This window comes from Myodes glareolus, chromosome 6 (genome assembly GCF_982192425.1).
Source record: "Myodes glareolus chromosome 6, mMyoGla1.1, whole genome shotgun sequence".
Lineage (NCBI taxonomy): Eukaryota > Metazoa > Chordata > Mammalia > Rodentia > Cricetidae > Myodes > Myodes glareolus.
In genome coordinates, this window is record NC_142031.1 from 81,361,227 (window position 1) to 81,380,177 (window position 18,951).

Here is an 18,951-nt window from a genome sequence, read left to right on the forward strand (position 1 = left end):
AGCAAGTCTGTGGGTTAGCATGACAAAAGTCTGTGGGTTAGCATGACAAACTGAGTCCCACAATAGCCCAAACAGCAACTGGCCCTACCAGCAATGTGAAATTCCTAAAACTTTCCAAAGTCGATAACTACATGGCAATGAATCTTCTCACACAGCACATCATCCCACCACCGCTCAAATGAAAAGGAAAAAGGAAAGCAGAGGATACAGGAAGGGACCTCTCTGCCCTACACCATTAGCCTTGTTCCCAAGTGCCGTGCAGAAGCTGTCACTGGCTGAGTGTAGTTCCTTTGTCACCATGGATTATTGGAAACCCAGGCGCTGTGTGTTTCCCAACCTTCAGAGTAGCTTCTAAAGTGCCAAGCACTTTAGAAGGCCTTAAGGATATCAAGACCCAACTAGGACCAGCATAACCTCTGATTAACCCATTGTCTTCATTAGTTTTTCATACCAAAATGTGGAGTTCCCCAACTCCACAATGGAGTCCACATTGCAGTCTGAGCCTCCTGGGAACCTCAGTGCAGACAAGGAATGGGCTCACTGTGAACACTTTTATCCCATTTGCACACCCATTCGGTTGACTTAACCGCTACATGGAGAGGAAGAGCGTAAAGAGGAACAGCTGTGCTGCACTGCCATCCGAGCGCCAGACAGCGCCAGTGTCCAGAGCCCATGTCTGCTGAGTTTACAACTCCACCGGGTGGGGGGGGGGGAGGAGTCTAGTTCCTGTGTGCCTCTGAAGGAGCCTAATTTTTTTTTACATGGGAACCTTTTAATAAATATGGAGCAAAGAAAAAAGATAAACTTAATCCACACGCAGTGTGGTATGCTATGCAGTTCCAGGATTCCGCTTAGGGTCTCAGAATATACCCCAGTGAGTAACGGCAATTGCTCCGCGGGTGTTCTTTAGCTGGCACTCGCTCTCAGGCACAGACATGTTTCCTGTCACTATTCCTCCAGGTTGCGTCTCATCACCAGCCTTTGGCTCTACTCACTTTGTCTAGGTTCATCCAAGAGGAGCTTAATTTTTATAATGAAATATTCATCCATTTCATGTAAGCCCCTCTCTTCTCGAGAGTTTAAATAGAAGGCAGGAGCCGTAACAGTCTCAAACACAAAAACAATGTTCAGTAATTCCAGTGAGACCCAAGGAAGAACCTCCTGAAACACAAAGTAGCTAAATACAATTCTAATAATGAACGGTGTATGTGTCTCATGAGATTAATCTTCCTGCACCAGGCAGTAGAGGTGCATGCCTTTATCCCAGCACTCTGGAGGCAGAGGCGAGGCAGACAGACCTCTGAGTTCAAGGCCAGCCTAGTCTCAGAGTGAGTTCCAGGACAGCCAAGGCTACACAGAGAAATTCTGTCTCAAAAAACAAAACAAAAAATTTAACTTCCTGCAAGGTTTGAGTTTAAAACAAGGTTTATAACTCCACTCCAAAGGAGAAGGCTCCTTTCTGGAACTACCAACAGCACAGACTAAATCAGGAGGTAACAGGATGGAATCCACCAGGAAAATGTCATGACTTTAAAGGGAACACAAAAGCAAAACACCTGCAAGTTTAGTATCAGCCCCTAAACCTCAAAACAGGAACCATTATGGCAACTTCACCTGGCCATGAAACCTTTGAAATTCTGACCATCTTCATCAGCTAAAGTGTGACCCAGTAGTCTAAGATTTAACGTGGAAATAGTGCTTGCAAAGTGCTTTCTATTTAAGACCTAATGCTATCACTTGTACTCTCTGCCCATGTCACCACCATGCCCGATCACAGGAGCATCTGTAACACAGGCATCCGAACACTCCCGGATGTTACGAAGATCTCCTCCTCTGAATTTAATTTCATTCTGTAAGTATCAGGCTGATTGCTTTGCACAACCGTTTCCTATTCACAGCCAAGATTTGTAGAGTAAATATTTCTCATTTCTTTCCTTAAGGGAGATCTGCGATAACTTACACATAACCACCATACCAGGGAACGCTTTCCAAGGGATGAGTAACGAGTCCATCACACTGTGAGTAACGTTCGGGACTCCTACTCTGCCACTCAGCCTGCTCTGTGACTCTCGTGTCTAGTTTGAGGTTAGCGATCTGCTCTGTTTCTCCACTTTCTTCACACCCTGATGACAAGGTTCTTCCTGGCCTAGACTGGCAACAGTGGCGTGGGTTGTATAGGGTAGCTGTAGGGTCATGTGCTCATTCAACAATGAAACCAGGAGTTCAGTTTCTCTTTGAGCAGATGGGTCCTGAGGATTGGCGGCATTGACTTCCAGTTGGTGAAGTCCTTCCCTGCACAAAGGGCAATTCTTTGAGGCTGGGCCTTTATTCCAAGATCAGAATATAAAACTGCCAGTGATTTTGACCTAAACTGATGCAGGAACCAAGAGTTACTCCTCACAGGTATATGTTTATGATGGGAATAGCGCAAGCAGGAGCGAAAAGTAGAGCCCTTCAGCAAGTGCTGGGACAATCCCTGGGGAGCTGAGTTCCCACCGAGCTTTTCCCATGCAGCATGATTCTGCATGAATGCAAAAGAGCTGCATGGTGTTGATGTCACGGAGCTATTAACTCAGGTTGCTTGTGATTTGAAGAGGAACAGTGTACACCAGTAGGGTGTGATTGCTGCACCTCTGAAGTTAATGGGGACCTCGGGACTTACTCCTCCCCCAGCGCCTGTGGTGGGCCATTGTGCTCCACCCCCTTCCTTTTCTTGACCCTTCATCCCCAAGGGCTGTGATTAGTCATTTGCTTGGCTCTTGTTCTCCATTGAATGGGCCCTTGTGTGAGTGAAGGGTCCTGTGGAGAGCCCTGCCGGATAAAGGCTATCATGCTTGCTGAGGAAAGCCTCGCTTTCCCAGCTGTAAAGTCCAACTCCTTAATTAGAAAATAAAGAAAGCAAAGTCTTCTCTTTTCATTATAAGCAGGATTTGTGATTTTGTTCTTGGTGGAACTGGTTTGGCCCTTTCCCTACCCCAAATCTTTACCAACTGTGAGCTCATTTGATGAAAACAAAACACCCCATGTAGTACAGGAAATGCTCTGGGAGGCAAAGTCTAAAACTATGCATTGTACTCGTAGGTCCCTTTACAGCCACTGTGGCTTTTCATGACTCTCCTCTAGAGGCCACCTTGACATATTCCACCCACCTCACTCGCACTTAGCTGGATGATGATGGGCCCAGCCAATCTCACAAAACAAACAACGGTGATTTCCACTTGAACTCCACAAGTTAGGGGAAAGTCATGGCAGTTCCTTTCCCGAAGACCCTTCAGAGCAGAAGGATCTTACAAAGGGAGCCAGGATGTTTTGGCTGCACCTATGACAAGCCACAGTGCAAAGGCAAGTGGCTACGGAGCCTCAGTGTTCACCCCAGCTCCAAGTGTAGGCAGCTAAGCAGCCTCAGTCAGTTTGGGCCTGGGAATCCAGACTGATCTCTATTCAGTGGGATGATTAATGCCTCCTTGTGCAGATCCAATCGCACTGTGTCCACTATACAGTCATCACAAGTGCCACAATTAGCCAGAGTTAGCAGCTAAAAACTAACAAGAGCAAGTCGGTCATTAGCAGCCGTCTCCAATAGCCCACCGTGTTTTAAAGGTTTGGGTTTTGTTGATGTTGTTCTAGTTTCGTCCTCTGATGCTGTGATAAAATGCTCTGACCAAAAGCTATTTGGAGGGGTAAGGGTTTATTTTATCTTACACTTTCAGAACTCAATCCATTATTAAGGGAGTCAGAGCGGGAACCTGGAACGGGAACCGTGGAGGAGTACAGCTTGCCAGCTTCTTCTCCAGCTCATCCCCAGGCCTATGCTCCACTGACTTTCATAGAGAGCCCAGGCCCACCTGTCTAGGGATGGTCCTGCCCACGGGGGCTTAGTCTATTATCAGTTAGGACCATGCCGCATAAACAGGCCCACAGACCAATCTCATCTAGGCAGTTCCTCAGTTGAGCTTTTCCCTTCCCAGGTTCTCTAAACACCATGACCTTAAGTAACTCGGGAAGGAAAGAGCTCATTTGGCTGGCACATCCCAATTACAGTCGATCTACGGGGGAAGTTAGGGCAGGAACTCAAGCAGGAGCAGAGGCAGGAAGCAGGGAGGCACAGATTTTGTAAAGCTTCGAATCTAGTTTATGGCCTCACCTGCTATGCCTCCTCTGCTCCCCGAGCTGTCCCTGGGCTGTCTTCTCTTCTGTAAGGTTCTGGATATTTAAAGGAAATCGGGTCAATTGTCTGGACCCACCTGACTGCATTGCTGCGACTAGATCCAGCCCAAACATTGCCATAGGAGCACTGCAGAGGCCGTGCTGTGTCTCCTTGCCGCATCCAACCAGGAAGCACTTCATGTCACACTGTCTCACCACTTGGCCACTAGGTTAAGGTGTGATCTACCAAATATCCTTGCCCTTTGTTCCTTCCAAGTCACCTGTGCTGGGACTCTGAGTTGTGACACGCCATTGGCCAAACCTTTCAGTAGCTGCCGCTTCTTTAGAATTACAAAGAGAATTCCCGAGGATTATTGGTACATTCCAGCACTCTTCTGTGTTTTACCCCACATTTCTATCCTTCAATGTTTTTTCTCCTGCATGCTCTCTCGTGCTCTCTGTCTGCCCGTTTTTAAGTATTACTTGGAATGTGGATTTCTCAAACTCTGCCACATTAGAATCCATTACTGTCATCTTTCTGAAACCGTCCGTCCTCTTTAATGCAGCATATGGTAAAGTCATGGAAGGTGACATGTGCTTGACTGAGCTAGTGGGGGAGCATGAAAACAGTTCAGCGCAGTTGAAAGGCAGGAGGCTCAGGCAGCTCAGAGACCAGGAGATCCGCAGAAATGGAGGACCCTGAACATGCAGCCCAGGTGCATAGCTGCACATGTGCGTCAGAGAGCGGCAGCCATCCACACAGCCCTGGCAGGACACGCACTGGGAAACCGGCTTTGTCCACATGACTTACTCCGATGATAAAAAAGAAACAAAACAAACAAAAGCCCCTCTAGGCACATAGGAGACAAAGCGTGAATGTGGGGTCCCTCTGCTTTAAGATGCTCTTCCTGTGGTCATTTGGTTTAATAGGAAGAAAAATCGCAGGGAGGGAAGGAGGGAAGAAAAGAAAAAAGTTGCTTGCATGCGTCCCACCAGCAGGCAGCGTCCTCAGCTGCCATCATTGCCTTTCCGTAGTGGAGCCATTCTTTGAGGTCCTGAGGATCTGCAAACATAATCTCTCTCCTTTGAAATCAACCAAAAGCTAGGTGGCCACATGATCAAGAGAATGTCTAGCATTATTAATATAAACCCACAAGCACTGCGTGGCACCCTGGGATTATTCAAAGGGGAAGGCAGCATTCAGAAGTACAGTATCGTCTGTGATTAATTTCTAACTCCCGACTCTTTCTTAGATTAAAAGGTGCCATTCTTCCTGTTTGATTCACAATTACTGATATCTGAATAGAGAACCCAGACAATGCCTGCAAGGGTGGGGCTGCTACTGCCACAGAGAAACAAGGGGGACCTTCGTCTCATCTCTGTGCCAAGAAAGCCCCCCCCATTCTGACACCATGAGATTTGGGGAAAGCAAGTGACTCTCCAGATGTTTTCAAAGGCATTGAAGGCGGCATGCGAGTGAGAGGCCCTCCCACTCACATTCTCAAATTCTCCAAACCAAGGCAGCTGCTCTTTAATTAAGTCAAGCCTGCATCCTCCGTTGTGCGCTGCTGGTGGGAACAGAGAGGAGTTGCCGCTGAAAGGGAAGCAGGCAGCCACAGTCCAGGAAATTGCAACAAGCATACCCAGACGATTCAAAACTAAGAACAAGACATGAAAAAGTTCATGGCAGCAACCCAGACAGAGGGAGTATGGGGGACAGCCCAGGCCAGTTACCCAGCCTGCTCTGCAGAAGCAGAAAAGAGAGAAGTAGCAATTTATGCAAACATGGACCTACAGCTCAGAGAGATCCTGTCCAAATCTTGTACAGGGAGACCCCTTTGCTCCAATCAGCAATCAGAGGCTTAGAAGCCACAGCTTTGGTTGTGTTCCAGGACCTACTTCTAAGTGATTGACACGTGTTTATATACAACATTTTTAAAGGGTTGATACTGCTTTTATTATCCCAATTAGGGGATGAAGAAATTGAGGCGTGAGGTGTTAAGTAAGTTACCCAAAGTAATTCAGCTTGTAAGAAGCAGATACAAATGAAGCCCAGGCAGTTGGGTCCAATACCTACAGACTTAACCACAAAGCCACATATGCAGCACTGGCCTTGTGAGCACAGCAAAAGTGACAAGATCCTAACACATATCAAAATTGAAATTGCAGGATGCAGAGATGGCTCGGCAGTTAAGGCTGCTCTTCCAGAAGACCAGGATTCATTTCCTAGCACTCACATGGTGACTCACAACTCTGTAACTCCGATCCAGGGGATCTGATCTCCTCTTCTGGACTCTTTGGGCACCAGGCATACAACACGGTGTTCAGACATACATGCAGACAAAATAACCATATGCACAAAATAATAGTATAAAAATTTTAAGCTAAGATAAAGGTAGCAAACCACAGCAAAAGGGAAGGGGCTTCTAGGCAACAACAAGTAGCTTTGCTTTACTAAAATCCCAGAAAGGAATGCTTTGTCTTGACGCATCAGAGACCCAACTCTATCACTTTGAGTAGAGGAAATGGTAGCCTGTGGACTCAGTGCTGAGCAAAAGCCTGCAGAATTGGCACCGTGGAAGACCCGTCATACTGTGATCCACCCTAGGGCAGGGTTTCGCAGTCTGGAGCAGTGGGACTGGGCTGCACATGCAGGGAGACCGAGTCTCCATTTCTAAGAATCAAGATCACGTGATTCTAGTTAAGTAAACAGTGACATATGCTTCGACAAATACTGATCTTGATTCGGAAAACTTAGATTTCAGAGTTACTCAGAGGAAACAGAGGTGTGCCCCTTTTGTTGAACAGAATAAAAGAACCCCCTCCATAACAGGAGATGGACAAAGAACAACATTCTAAGTCTTAACATTCTTTTAAAAATTCCATGAGATTCAGCTGCCAAGAAGGCGAGAAAGCTGTATGTAATTACCCAAACTGATGGGTCTGAAAGAACCTGTCCCCTAATACTTTACACTAGAAAATGGTAGAAAAAACTATTGGAAAATGGCATCCAGAAATCTAATATAGGTCACAGGAGCTCCTGTGTGCATCTGTATGCAGAAGAGAAACCCAGAATTTAGGGAGGGCTCTTTTTACCATGGATGCCAAAGTTGGTGGCATCTGTTAGGACCTTGGAGCATTCAAAACTCCAAGTTTGGTGGGTGGGAGCTAACTACTGTATACTTATTGTATAGGTTTTGGAACCTGATGCAATGTTTTAATAATATATACAACATATACCAATCAGACCAGAATGATTGGTATTTTCATTTCTTCATTGTTTCTCTGTGTTTGGAGCCTCTGTCTTCCTTCTTCCTGGTTCTTCATGAAATGTGTAACAGGGATTTTGATAGAACGATCCTCTGTTCTCTCTGAACTCAATCTAGTGAGGGGGCCACCGGGTTATTTTGTAATCTCTAGATTTCCTGAATTTCATAGTTGAAATATCGTACTTCAGCATGAACGGCACCTGTGTTTATCTGATGCTTTGTCAAAGGTTTGCTGTGGTTGGTGGAAAGCAATGACACATCCACACACTACATACATGAACGTACAGCAGGAGGTGGCTGTCCATGTTGGCCTGAATTTGCACAGCCTAGAAGAACCTTAAGGATATCAGCTCTCTGTGGCAGAAGCAGGTGCCTGGAAGCAGGTGTTTGTACTTTTCCAAGTCATCCGCTCATACATCCGCCAACACTAGAAGGGAAGCCATAGTCTTGCAGACAGGACAAGCTCAATCATATCACACCATGGTCCCTTCTCACTCAGGTGTTATTTCATGGCTTAGAAAGAGCTTACACCGATATTGACATGTAGGATGGAGGCTCTCAAATGTGTCGTTTGTGCCTCAGAGCAAGACATCCTCCATAGACCCATCCAAATGTTCATCACATTCTTGTAACACATCCTGCAGTGCTCGGAACCCCACCAATTGCTCACGATACAGGAGAGTCTACAGTGAATGCAATGGTTTGAAATCCTTATTGTCATGGCATTACGCTCTGCAAATGAGTAAAGCATTTTGTGTTACATGGTGATAAAACTAGAAAAGAAATACATATGAGGGGGGAATAGAAAGGGCTGGGAATGAGGAGTTGGAATTGTAAACAGGAAGACCACATTGAGGCTTATGTGGCACTGAAGCCAGGTGTTAGAGGAAAAGCAAGTAAGTCTTAAGGATATGGGAACTGCGGTGGCGGGGGAGGGGGGGAATCAACAAAACTGATGTGCTGAAAGTTGCCTCAAGCAGAGTGTGCTCTGGTGCAGTCCTTGTCGCCTGCCTTCTGAGCCCATTTCCTTTCTTGTAAGATAAAGGGCTCTAAGGGAGCCTTTTTAGACTCCTTTCTGTCTCTGGCACTTCCTAGCTAGAACCTCTTATTTCTCAATCTGGGCGTGTGTGGTGTGTGTGTGTGTGTGTGTGTGTGTGTGTGTGTGTGTGTGTGTGCATCCGTGCATGTGTGTTGCACATATGGGGTGGTTGTTTAATAGATACCATATATACTGGTGGAACAGAATTTGGTAAGCATTTGTACCCCAACTGTTGGCAATGTACTCCAACATTTTCCCTTGTTCTATTCCGTTTCCCTCTTTTTAATGCTGGTTGCACTCAACTACATTGCTTTCACTACCCATCAATGGGGCTTAAAGAACTGCTTGCAGACATTTAGATCTTTGAGGGTTATGGAACCAGTTTTGGCATTTAAAAAAAGAAAACAAACCCACGAGCACACACACAAAGAAATAAAGAGCAGGTACTGGAGCTTTGCTTGGCAGCCCACAAAGTCCACAACACCCAGGGAACCAGAGAGGCTTTCTGAGCCAGCCTGGTATCTGAGCCTTGAATTCCAGCTCTGCCCCTGCTCCCGGTAACCACAAGCCCAATTGCACCAATGTCTTCCTTATCACTATAATGGAAGCAACAGTCACGAGAAGTAAATCAGAAGATGGGCATGCCAGGGCTCGTCAAGTGCCAGGCATCTAGCAATCGTTTTATAAATTGGTGGTGGTGATGGAGGAAGTAGAAGAAACCCTGAGCAGAAAGAGCAGCTTTGCCCCATGTGCCTCCAGAGCCCAGAATGTTGGAGCGACAGCTCGCTCTTGAATGCCAGTGGTTATCTTCGCAGTAAATGTCACAGGAGGGAGAGCGTCTGCTTCCAAACTGTGCTTCTGTCAGCTACTTCCCATCCCTAAGCCCTCTCTCCTCCCTCCTCCAGCAAACTGTATGGAAATGGATTTGAAGAAGTACAAAGCCATGCATTCAATGGGACGACGCTAATCTCGCTGTAAGTATATGCTTATTTCCCTAGCTCATGAATAAAAATGAAGTATTACTCTGGCTACCAGATCACATTCAATCTTCAGCAACTAACTCAGGGCAAAAATAAACTTTCAAGTGGCTAGTCCTCTGAGTTGCAGGAGTGTTACTAGGCAACCGGCTGGCTGGAAACCCCAGAGCACCCTGATTTCAAAGGCAGAAGCAGCCGCCATGCATTGAAGTTGACAGCTGGCTGAAACGTTCCACGCCCTACTTTGTGCCTCCTCCATCTCACAGCTCCCCTCTCTAGCCCCCTTGTATAGGCTGATGGTGTGTTAGAGGAAAACTGTCTCAGAAGGAGACTCTTCCAGGGACCCCACTGCGGGGAAATAAGGTGACATCATCTATCAGCCTAGTCCCCCACAGCAGCTTCACTTGCCTGCCTCCCTCCTGCTCTCCACGGGAGAGGAAGCTCTGGTTCTTCCCCACTTCAGTCCAGCCCCCGCCCACCCCTCTGACTGGGTACTCATCCTAAGGATGGCTCCCTTCATTGCTCTCCACCTCACCTCTGAATGGCCATTCTTAGGAAAAGTGATCAACTGACTTGTTTATGGGGATGTGCGGTCCCTCACAATAAACGGTGAGGCTCTGCCCACTCAGCAATCATAAATAGCAAACCATAAGATCACCTGAAATGCTACACTTAAGACAAATGAAAACAGAGAGCCAGGCTTTTAAAATAAATGAGTTAGTTGCCAGTGAGGTGAAGAGTGTAAAGAGGCTGACCCTCAAGCCTGACTGCCTGGTGGAGGGAGAGAACTGACTCCCAAAAGCTGATCTCTGATCTCCACACACACCATGGCATGGCCATATTTTCTCTCACACATAGATAGATGATAGATAGGTAGATATATAGGTAGATAGATAGATAGATAGATAGATAGATAGATAGATAGATAGATACATACATACATACATACATACATACATACACACATATATACATACATACATGCATGCATACACATACATATATACATACATGATAGAAATATGCATACACAGATACACAGATATAGATACATACATACATACACAGATACATTGAAATATAGATAAAAGAATCAATAAATGTAGCAAAAAAATGTAATAAAATTGTGATGAACCGCACCAATGATTGACAAACATTAAGGCATGTAAGAATCACCTTGGGGTTGTTAGGGCAGACCCCTATAGCCCCACCTGAATGGGCTTTATGGAGGAACCTCAAAAGCACTGAGAATCTGCACTTTTAACAGCTCCCCAAAACCCTGATGTGTTAAGGTCTGGGGCTAAGTAGCTCAGGTCTATATAATATGCTAATCGTTTCTAAATACGGATCTGAAACCAAGAAGCCTGCTGCGCTGACATCACGCTGGATAGTGTCACAGATTAGACGAGGTCTGAGTCACTCTAGCTTCATCTCCAACCCACTATTTATCAACTTGCATCACCTTGACCAAGCCAATCTGCCCTAGTCACAGTGTCCTCGTTTGTAAAGCAAAGCTGCCAGCAGACTGAGTTTAAGGATTGGCCCAACAAAACGAAGAGGTCTACTTTGTCTCTTTAGTACTTGGTACAATGCCTCATTCTCAGTAAGTGTTTATTGATTGCGTTTATTCCACGATTCATGATTTAATGAGCAAATAAAGATTTGGATGCACTCAGCCTAGCATCCAGATCCTACCGAGGGCTAAAAAAAAAAAATGGGAGTTGTACAAGCATTGTCCTCCAGAAGGGGACTTGCACATTGTCTTGTTGACTTGACAGTTGCATAAAGAGTTCATTAAAAAGAACCCCAAGATTCGGGAAGAAGCATCGCAGCGTCTCTGGTCTACCCTCAGATGCCTCATTCCCTTATTCCTGCAACAAAGCACAGTTCTACTGAAAGGGATGCACTACCTTCCAGAAGAGATGCAGACTAGTAAGTTAGGAGCTGAAGGGTTTACCCGCAGTCATTCTCAGCACAGGAAAAGGCAGCTCCGAAAGGCATGTCCCCCAAACAGAAGGCAGTGTGGTGTGCCTGCCCTCAGTGCAAGCAAGTTCTCCATGACCTCAGAGGTGGGGGAACGTGTTACAGAGCATGGGCAGTGTGGGGTGCAGGCTCAGAGCCATGCTCGCGTGAACAGGCAAAAGCAGGATAATGTGTCCCAGGCAGAAGCCAACAAGATGAATGCTGCACAGCCGAGCTGAGTTCAGACCAGCAAACGTCAGAACTCTTGGAATGTAAGGTCAAAGCAAGAAGGTTCCTCCGTTAGCAGAAAGGACCAAGGCTGGAGGAGCAGTACAGGCTCAGATAGAGATACTGGGATTTTCCCAAGGGAAATGGGGCTGGAAGTCCTTTGTGGCTTCGGTCACCTAGACATGGGCTGTGATGACTCCTGGCACACACCCACTGAGAACGCACATCTCAAAGGAACCAGGGGACATTAGGAAAAGAACCCTTGGAAGCAGCTTTACTCTTGTCTGGTGTGTGGTTTTGACAAATTCTGAGGCCTCCAAGGCCACAGCAATTGAGAGAATGATAAGGCACAGGCTGCACTTTAACCCAGTAGCCTTGGACTTGCTGAGAAGGAGCGTTTTTTAAGCCTTCCCCAGCTGCCTGGCAGCAAGTTCTTACAAATCAAACAAGAGAGGCTGAATCCATTAAGTCACAGGACAAAGGATTCCACCAAGTGGCAGCAAAGGACAAGCAGGAGGTGAAGCCAAGCACGTACAGTAGCAATGTCACAATTTCACCTAGGCGGTTCATCTTCTGTCAGTTTGTCTACCCCTCTCTTTCCCCTCTGCCCCAGCACAGTGCACACAGCCTAGTGTGAGCATGTGTACACATACACGGCTATGGAGGTGGGTGTGAAACTGTCTTTCCACGCAGGGAACTGAAAGAAAATATACATCTGGAGAAGATGCACAGCGGAGCCTTCCAGGGAGCCACAGGGCCCAGCATCCTGTGAGTACAGGGGTGCAGCCTCCTCTCCCACACAGTGCAGGCCAGTCACATTGCCGCAGGCTGCCAGCGTCTATAGCTGAAAAGGACCAAATATGTCAATGTTGTACTGACACGACAAATGTCCTGTGCCTATGACAAAGCCCCACACTGATGGGGTACCAGCAGGCTTGCTGCCCCTGAGGGAAGATTGCACTCAACCCTTTTCTCATCTGCTAAGGGTTCCTCTGGATGGGCAGCATAAGCCCAGTCTGCGTGTGTTTGAGTGTCTATCTTCTCTATTAATTTCATTTCCCCCATTTTATTAGGACATAGACATGCTGGATTATGGCTTACCATCATGACCTTCTTTGATCTTGGTTAAAAAAAAAAAAGGCCTGTGTCCACATAAGATATTCTGAGCAGAAAAAGGCTTCCACGTGTAAATTCACGTGAGGGGCCATAACTCAATCAGTAATGCCAAACAGGGTGGCCTCCTGTGCTAGTGGAGGGTGGCTCCCCACCTGGAACCCACCAAGAGAATCCATTCTGACCCGGTCCACCCCCAGCCCTTGGCTAGCCATGGTTGAGATACTACAGACTGGTCTTCCTACAATCGTTCAAGGAGTGAGCCTGCAACTGTCCATGAACGGGGACTCGCTGCAAGGGCTTGTTCAAAGAAAAGCTTCTCCAAGCAAAGCTGAGAGACCCTTAGGATTAAACGCAGTTTAATAATGTGGCCATTTAGAAAAATCACAATTGTAGGTTCCATTCTAGGGCTGATGGCTTCCCCAGCCATGCAGCCACCATGTCTGAGAAGAGCCTGGACCTGATCACTAACTCTCCGTTAGACTCTGCAGCAGGACAGAGCCTGATTTCCTAAACCAGCAAGGAGGCAGAAGCAGGAGGGAGGCTTAGCACCCTGGGGCAGAGTCTCCTGCCTCCCCCGTTCCTCCAGGAACCTGGACCCTTGTACCTGTCCCACTCCCACCCACCTTTCCCACTAGTGATCCCTCCTTGTGCTGGGCCCTTAGCCTCACATGGGGCAGACTGTGGAAGAAGATGTGTTGCTGGGAAAGGTTCGGGCATAAGCCACTTAGAATATGAGCAGGATTTTAAAGCAAAAACTGCCACCAACTCCCTATTCCTGAAAAACTGTACATTTGGGGGTTTTCTTAGATTTCTTTGCCTCGAGTCTAGTAAAGTCGAGCAGCTTTGTTTAAAGGACTTCTGCACAGCTGTGCTAGCTTGACATGGAGTTTGCTTGCTGCCAATGGACGCATCCAACTGGTCAGGAGAGCGCATGTGCTCTGCTTCCTGGGTAGATGATGGCTAATGCCACACGCAGCTCTTGAGGGGGTGGTCCACCTGCAGTTGATGAAAACCTCCCCTGCAGGGCTTCATCAATTCAGGATTGAGACATCAAAGCTCTGAATATCTCCCCCCAGGGCGGAACACAAAAGTTGACGTCACCTGTGTGTCTGCTATTGTAGAAAGCAAGCAGTTGGTTTTTATAAAAGGCAGAGAGGACAGGAGGGAGGTGGGGGTGGAGGGTAGGCCGAGGGAGGGAGGGATAGAAGGTAGGCAGAAGGAGGGAGAAGTAGAGGGTGGGCAGAAGAAGGGAGGGGTAGAGGGTAGGCAGAAGGAAGGAGAGGGTAGGGGAGGGAATCCGAGATAGAGAGGGATCAGGAGAGAGCAGAGATAAACACTAGAGGCCATTCAGAAGGTACAAGGAGTCACCCCAACCTTGAATACAATAGTGGGGTGCCCACAAGAGGGAAATTCCAGAGCTGCTCTTTGGAAGGCAGATCATGGGGAGAGCAGCTGAAATGAAGAATTAAAGGAAAAACTAAATGGAGGACAGATTTCTCAGCCCCTAGAGGAGGACTGCTGAAGAAAATGTGTAAAATCAGTCAATAAAAGGCCTTTCTCCCCTTCGTGGTTCAGGGATATTTCTTCCACCAAATTACAGGCCCTGCCGAGCGACGGGCTGGAGTCCATTCAGACCCTCATCGCCACATCATCCTACTCACTGAGGACTCTGCCCCCCAGAGAGAAGTTTACCAGCCTGCTGGTGGCCACTCTGACTTACCCCAGCCACTGCTGTGCTTTCAGGAACTGGCCAAAGAAAGAGTAAGTGAGAAGCAGACGCACACAAGGCGCTGTGGAGAAACTGGGATCTGGATCTAGCCGTGGTCCACAGTTCCTCAGGAACTGCCAAATAGCTGAAGGACCTCTCTAGCCATTGCAAAACCAGTGTCAAAAAAAAAAAATCCTCAAGACCAACCTGCTCTAATTCTTAGCAGAAACCATCATTTACCCAATTCATCCTGGATTTGAAATTGTCAGAGTAACATGTTTTTTTTTCCCCCTTGGGGGGTGGTGGTTTTGTTTCTTAACTATTTGTCTCCCAAGGAAAACAGCATCCATTTCTAAATGGAAACCTAGCTCCTACAGATTGGCTAGGGAGCAGTCGGAAAGGGCAGGAACTGCGGGCTGCTCTGTGTCCAGCAGAGGAGGTCTGACTGCGTTTCTGCACTCTGGGCAGTTGGTGGGGATGGGGTGGGGGTGAGAGGTGTCGAGAGTCAGAATTCCATTTCTTACAACATCGTTTTTCCCAGAGTTCTCTAGCCGAGAGGCATCATTCTGCATCACGACTCAGTAAGTGTCACATGTATAAATGGAAGAGAAAACAAGGACTAACTTTTTAAATATGTAGTGTGGGCATGTGGCACCTCCTGCTCCCTCACTCCTCTGTCGCAGGCTTGTCTGTTTTCACTGTAAGCCTTGCTGTGGTCTATTGCTTACATAACCCTCTCCTGGGTCATAACTTCTGTGGGAAAAAGCAGGGCTTCAAAGAGTCATTACTGCAGCCTGCAGAGATGTGCTAAATCAGTTAATTAGACATGGCACTACAGCAGCGACACCAGGCTGCTACAGGCTTTGTTTGGGATCAAACTATTATAGCTGATCAATTAGCCTGTATTTTTTTGTGCCTGGAGTAATCTACCCTTTTTAGGTAGATTCAGTTCTACCTAAAGATTTGAAGCAGCTGAGAAGATGGAAATCCTTGTGTTTAAAGATCTACACCATTTGGGGAGGGGCGTGTGGTGGTGAAGATCTCACTATTTAGTTCTAGCTGTCTTGGAACTCACTATATAGGCCAGACGGGCCTTGAACTCACAAAGATCCACTTGCCTACTCCTCCTGTGTGCTGGGATTAAAGACATGAGTCACCATGCAGGGCTCAAGCTCTATCCCGTTAACTGAGCTTCAGAGGACTTAAATTGAGCACAAGCCGTGTTCCAGTGTACTAGGTTTGGAGATAAAAAGATAAGACATCATCTCCACCCTCACAGACGACAGGCAGCATCAAAGAGCAAGAACACCTTTGTCAGAGAATGTCAGGACAGAACAGAGAATGGGGCAAAATGTTCCAGGACTGAGGAATAGTGTCTAGGGCTCGTGGCAGACTTCCTAAGGGAGATAGATAGATGGCTTGTTCTGGGCCTTGCAGAGAAGCCTTGGGGAAAGCATGCCAAGATGGGTGATGCGCGTGAGGTGTGGGGCAAGAGACACTGGAAGATGAATGCTATTCAAGATCAAGCACAGGAAGATGAGGGCACATGGAGGAAGATAGGTCAGGAGAAGCAGCCCAGGGAGTGGTGTGGGCTTTCAGTATCAGCCCGAGGTAGCAGGAGGATGAGGCATGTCAACACGAGAATATGCAAATCTGCTTTCAAGAAATCTCAGTAGGGCAGCAGGATGAAGCAGGCTGAGGTGGCAAAGCTGATAGAGTCACTAAACAGGAATGCTGTTTGGGGTAAGGCTGGTTCTGGTCACCTACTTACACTTCCGTGGCAAAGAAGTCACACTCCTCTAATTACTGACATCTGAATACTCAGTTCAAGACCTTTTGCTCCCGAAGATGTAAAAGCTACCTCTAGGTAGAAAGGGGTAATGGAATTAGGACTCTCTGAGCTTGGTGTGAATGTCATCACTCACAGGCTGTTCTTGGGGAGCTTGGGAACTTCCACTAACTCACAGGTACTTCTGTGACTACAAAGCCTTAAACCTCAGAGGCCAGTGAAGTTGGAGAGCTGAACCTGGCTCTGTGGGAGTTTGGTGCAAACTGAGGCTCCCCACAGACAATGCACACAGCTGCCTGGGCAGGGCTCTCTAAGCAATCTTGGCTAACTGTGAAGACAGAACGGCTAGCGTGCGATATTATCATTTGAAGACCAAGTTCCTGTTAACTGTGGACTTGTCTGCATACCTAATACAGTATCTCCGTAAAATACCAAGCCAGAACAACTCCCACTACACACTTACACGGGGTTAGAGGGACCCAGTCCAAGTTTATAAACGCATATTAATACCTAGAATAACAAAATGATCCATTTTTGAGAGGCCATTGGGTCAAATCATCCAGACACGATGCTCCATCTTTCTACATTTGTACAAAATCATTCCTTGTTTCCTCGATGCTGAATAATAACAGTCCAGAGAAATGTCCACGTTGGGCCCCCTCACCTCTCCACCCTCCTCAATGAAGACTGGAGCGGCTCACAGTAGCTCCCATTCCTGCTTTGTGAACCTCCCTTGGGCTCTGTCCCTATGCACCAGCTTTCTTCTATGCCCTCTTCCTAAGCCAGACTTCCCAAAGGGAAGACAGAAGAGAAGGGAACATGAAGACAAGTCTTGCACAAAAGCTGAAGACCTAAGATACACACCCAGCCCCACAGAATCCTCACAGAAAGACTTCAGTCACACTTCAAAGTCATGAATACCAACTCGTTAATCAAGGTTAACGAGAAGGAGAAGAGTTGATGAGGAGCAAACTTGAATATACCACAAAAAGGAGCTTTTTAAATAAGCATTGAAAGCCCCATGATCAATACCACAAATTTACCTGGGTTTTTCTCCCGCCTCTCCCGAACCCACACAAAGCACTCAGCATTCAAAAGCTGGAGACAGGCTAAGGACAATGCAGGGGGCTTTGCTCTCTCCTCGGGAAGCATTTCAGTCAGGACAATGGTGCAGAACACACTGAGGGAGTGATAGGCGAAGACTGTGGATGCGTAAGGCATAAATAGACATGATCAGGTTAAAGGATCAAAAGCTCAATGGTTTGTTTTTCTTTTTTTTTCCTACCTCGTCTCTTTCAGACAGAATTTTTCATTTTCCATTTTTGAAAACTTTTCCAAACAATGTGAAAGCGCAGCGAGGAAACCAAATAATGAAACGCTGTAAGTATTCGCATGCAGACGCTCGGGAAGCCACATCTTCTTCCGCGGGCACCTTATTGTGATTTGCTGTGACGATTTTCTTTTGATAAAAGTCTTGGTGAGTGGATGTTTGCAAGGTGTTTTTCTATAGTTTAAAATGGGAACCTTTTTTCTTTGCAGGTGGTAGCGAGTTGTACATGTTATCTTAGCTGTTTTTTAAAAAAAAAATCAAAAGGAAATGAAAAGGTCTTTTTTAAGAATATAATGAAGTTGTTACTATATGCATTGATGTGTATAAAATTGCCGTTTTATTTTCAGACATTTGGGTATCACTAAGGGCAACACTAAATGAGGGCTTCGTCTGAAGAAACCGTCTCTAGGCACGTTCCGTAAAGACAAACTGTGCAGACACAGCCTCTGAAGGCAGGTTCTTCTCTCCAAAGACTTTGGGGCTAGCTCCTGATTATGGGATCTTTCTTCCGTGTATGTGTTCCTGTATGTGCGGATGCATACACATGTGCTTGCGTGGGAGGCCAGACAGCACCTTGGATGTCATTTCTCAGGAGCTGTCCACTTTGTGTTTTTGAGACAGGTGAATCTAGAGCTCACCAGTTAGGCTAAGCTGACAGGCCCATGAGCTGGAGGGACCCTCTCATCTCCAGTTTCCCAATACTGGGGTTTTCAGGAGAGTTCTAGGGACCTGGCTCAGGTCCTTATGCTCACACAGCGAACATTTCCCAATGGCGCCATCTCCCCAGCCCCTTCACATTAATCTTAATGTCATCATTACCATACACTAGATGGCAGCCACGTGTCTATTCTACTGACTGATTCTAACATTTTTCCTGCTTTAAATGCTCTCTGCCCTGGCATTTCCCTTACCTTCAACTTTAAAAGAGCACGCCTCGGAAGACAAGCCCCCATGTTCCTAAGCCACATTTATTACCATTCCAATCCCATGTGCCCTGGAGGACTACAAAACCAGACATTCTTCTCAGAGAACTATGCACATCTCTTCTATTTCCTCTCATCCTCTTTCCCCCAATCTCAGAGTGCGGTGGAGGCAATGTGTGCTGTGAGGCAGAGACCTTGGACCTCAGGTTATCTCACAGTTGGATGTGACCCTTGGCGGCAATGTGCTTGAAGCTCAGAGTTTAACATGTACCTTTTGGGGGACAATAGTTCTGGACTACAATTATGCTTTCTGAGACATCTTTTCCTCTCAATAGGGAGCAATAGAAATGAGACTTGACTTTCAGAACCAGAGTGAAGGGCATCACCCAGGAAGGATGCCAGCCTGTCTCCCCTCCCTTTCTTCCCTTAGAGTCACCACTGTCTAGCCTATAATATTCCTTTCC

General features: G+C 46.8%; 1 protein-coding gene across 1 annotated transcript in view; it reads left to right on the forward strand.

The window, feature by feature from the left end:
• Lhcgr (luteinizing hormone/choriogonadotropin receptor) overlaps positions 1–18,951 on the forward strand; it is a 53,341-nt gene that overhangs the window by 26,013 nt on the left and 8,377 nt on the right. The window contains 6 exon segments of the mRNA XM_048416319.3: positions 1,778–1,852; positions 1,941–2,018; positions 9,360–9,428; positions 12,315–12,389; positions 14,313–14,498; positions 17,534–17,614. Of these exon segments, the coding sequence (XP_048272276.1) occupies positions 1,778–1,852; positions 1,941–2,018; positions 9,360–9,428; positions 12,315–12,389; positions 14,313–14,498; positions 17,534–17,614 (564 nt within the window).